The following is a 2,491-nucleotide window of genomic DNA, read 5'->3' on the forward strand; positions in this document are numbered from 1 at the left end:
GACACGTTCGTTGGTAACCGCGCTCTAAGCCCCTTTTGAATATCTTTCAACCGCTTTGTTACTGCATTATTTTCATAAATATGGTTGATGAATTTTTTGTTATTTGTGAAGTAAATTACGCGCTTTTAATTATTGTATTTTAAATAAAATAAAGCTATGTTCTGTTTGAAATTTCTGTAAATTCGTCTGTTTTTATTTATTCTGCGCTCTTTTACTTTTTGTTCCAAGTCAAAACATAATACATATTTATACGTAAACCAGCAGACCCGGCGAATTTCGTCCCGCCCAAAATTAATTTTTTATTGAAAAATTTCAATTCAACGTGTTATTGTCAGAGAAAGTAGAGAATTTCGTTTACTTGGGAACCAGCATTAACACCGATAATAATGTCAACATGCAAATCCAACGCAGAATCACTCTTGCCAACAAGTGCTACTTTGGACTGAGTAGGCAATTCAGCAGTAAAGTCCTCTTTCGACGTACCAAAACCACACTCTATAAGTCACTCATCATGCCCGTGCTGGTGGAGAAGGACTTGGCTTCACTTGGCGTTTCCAATTGGCGTCAGTTGGCACAGAAGAGAAATGACTGGCGTGCTTTGCTGAACTAGGCCAAAATCACTTAGGCGGTTACAGCTAGGAATGAGATAAAATGTTTGCAGTCGTGACAGATAACGGAGGAAACATCGTGAGAGCTACAATTGATACATTTGGTGAGACTAAATATCTTAGCTGTTTGGCACATAGCGTTAATCTTGTCATGCAGTCAGTGTTGAATGCAATCGAAGCCGTTAAGAATTTAATCGCCAAGATTAAGAAGATTGTAATGTTCTTTGGTCAGTCAAATACAGCGGTCTATAAGCTTCGTGAAGCTCAGGCCAAGGATGAGTACCAACTGTGCTTAATCCAGGATTGTCCTACACGATGGAACTCAACTTTCGATATGATCCAACGTTTCCTAGTCCTGCTTTATGCTGTCACTTGTACACTCCTCAGTCTGGATGGATCACCGCAGATGATATTTCCAGCTGAGGTGAACTTATTAAAAGAACTAGTGATTCTTTTAAAACCAGCCAAAGAGGTCACCCTAAGTATTAGTGGAGAGAAGTATGCTACTGGGAACAAAGTATTAATGCTCATCGACTGGTTTCGTACTGAAGTGAAGAAGCTGCAGCCAATTTCCGACGTAGGAAAGGTGGTTAAAACTTCGCTTATGTCGGAGATTAAGAAGAGGCTTGGATGCTATGAGACAATAAGATTCCAATCGTTAATCGGAGTTGCAGCTTTATTTGATCCCCGTTTCAAGCGTTCGTACTTTCCAAACGATTTGTATGACGCACAAGTATTAAATCTAGTCAGTGGTCACATACACGATTTGAAGCAACCCAATTCACAGAAGAGAAAGACTGAAAATCTTCAAGCAGATTGTTCTAACTCGACATCGATCTCAAACAATATATAGGTAATCCCAATCACAAATTAACAACTGGCTTCGAAATATTGTTGCCTACTGGGAAGTTCCGTGCCTTCTGAGCGATTATTCTCAGCAGCTGGTCGTATTACGGATGATAGGAGTCGCCTAACGCCTCAGCATTTATCCAAAGTATTATTCCTGAAATCCCTTGAGTTTGCCGACTGCCATTTGGATTGACAAATTTTTCATATGCATTTTTTCCAAATATTAAATGATATTAAACATAAAATGTAGTGGTACCCTATTGTGGAGACTGATAGGAGATGTCCTGGTAAGTTGTTTGAAGATGAAAAGAATTTTATGTGCTTTGAGATTGTTCTACTGCACTGTCTTCAATGGACAAATATTGTCTGAACAGACTTTTGTATTATTGAATACATAATTAAAAAGTGGTATTCTTTTATAATATAGGATATGTCCAATGATAGTGATGTAACGTTACTGTTCTGTCTTACACAGATCGAAAGGATATATTGAAAGTAGAAAGTCTACGATAAGAAAAGTATTTTCATAATCAATTATATAAATAGGCAATCATTTTTCCTTTACACCCCTTTTACGGCTAAACTGTACTTCTAAGGTATAAACAGTTATATATCATTAGAAAGGTATTTTGATGCTTATGTGCAGGCAATTTTTAAAATTTCAAATTAGTTTAAAATAGAGCGAAAAAATCAATTCAAAAGTCCCACCAATACCAATGCCATACATGTACATGGTTGGGGCGGAAATGCCTCCTAAATGTATGCTTTAATATTGATAATGAATTAAAGAAACGTGCTAAGCAGCAGTTTAGGAATAAGATGTATGTATGTATGTACATGAATAGATTGGCCTCAAACAAGGATGAAGATAATTTTGAGTATGGAGAAGAAGAAAGGGATAAATACAGAAATTAAAATAAAAGTAAATCTTCATCTTCATCTTCATCTTCATCTTCATCTTCATCTTCATCTTCATCTTCATCTTCATCTTCATCTTCATCTTCACCTTCATCTTCATCTTCATCTTCATCTTC

The 2,491-nt window shown here is 36.7% G+C and overlaps 1 protein-coding gene across 1 annotated transcript; it reads left to right on the forward strand.

The window, feature by feature from the left end:
* Positions 1 to 651: 651 nt before the first annotated feature.
* LOC108373468 (zinc finger BED domain-containing protein 4-like) lies at positions 652 to 1,461 on the forward strand. The gene has a single exon (XM_017629367.1). It carries the CDS (start codon positions 652 to 654, stop codon positions 1,459 to 1,461), a length of 810 nt encoding a protein of 269 aa, XP_017484856.1.
* The last annotated feature ends 1,030 nt before the right edge of the window (positions 1,462 to 2,491 follow it).

The sequence above is a fragment of the Rhagoletis zephyria genome, unplaced genomic scaffold, assembly GCF_001687245.7.
Source record: "Rhagoletis zephyria isolate East Lansing unplaced genomic scaffold, Rhagoletis_zephyria_1.1 Rzeph_scaffold_00081, whole genome shotgun sequence".
Taxonomy (NCBI): domain Eukaryota; kingdom Metazoa; phylum Arthropoda; class Insecta; order Diptera; family Tephritidae; genus Rhagoletis; species Rhagoletis zephyria.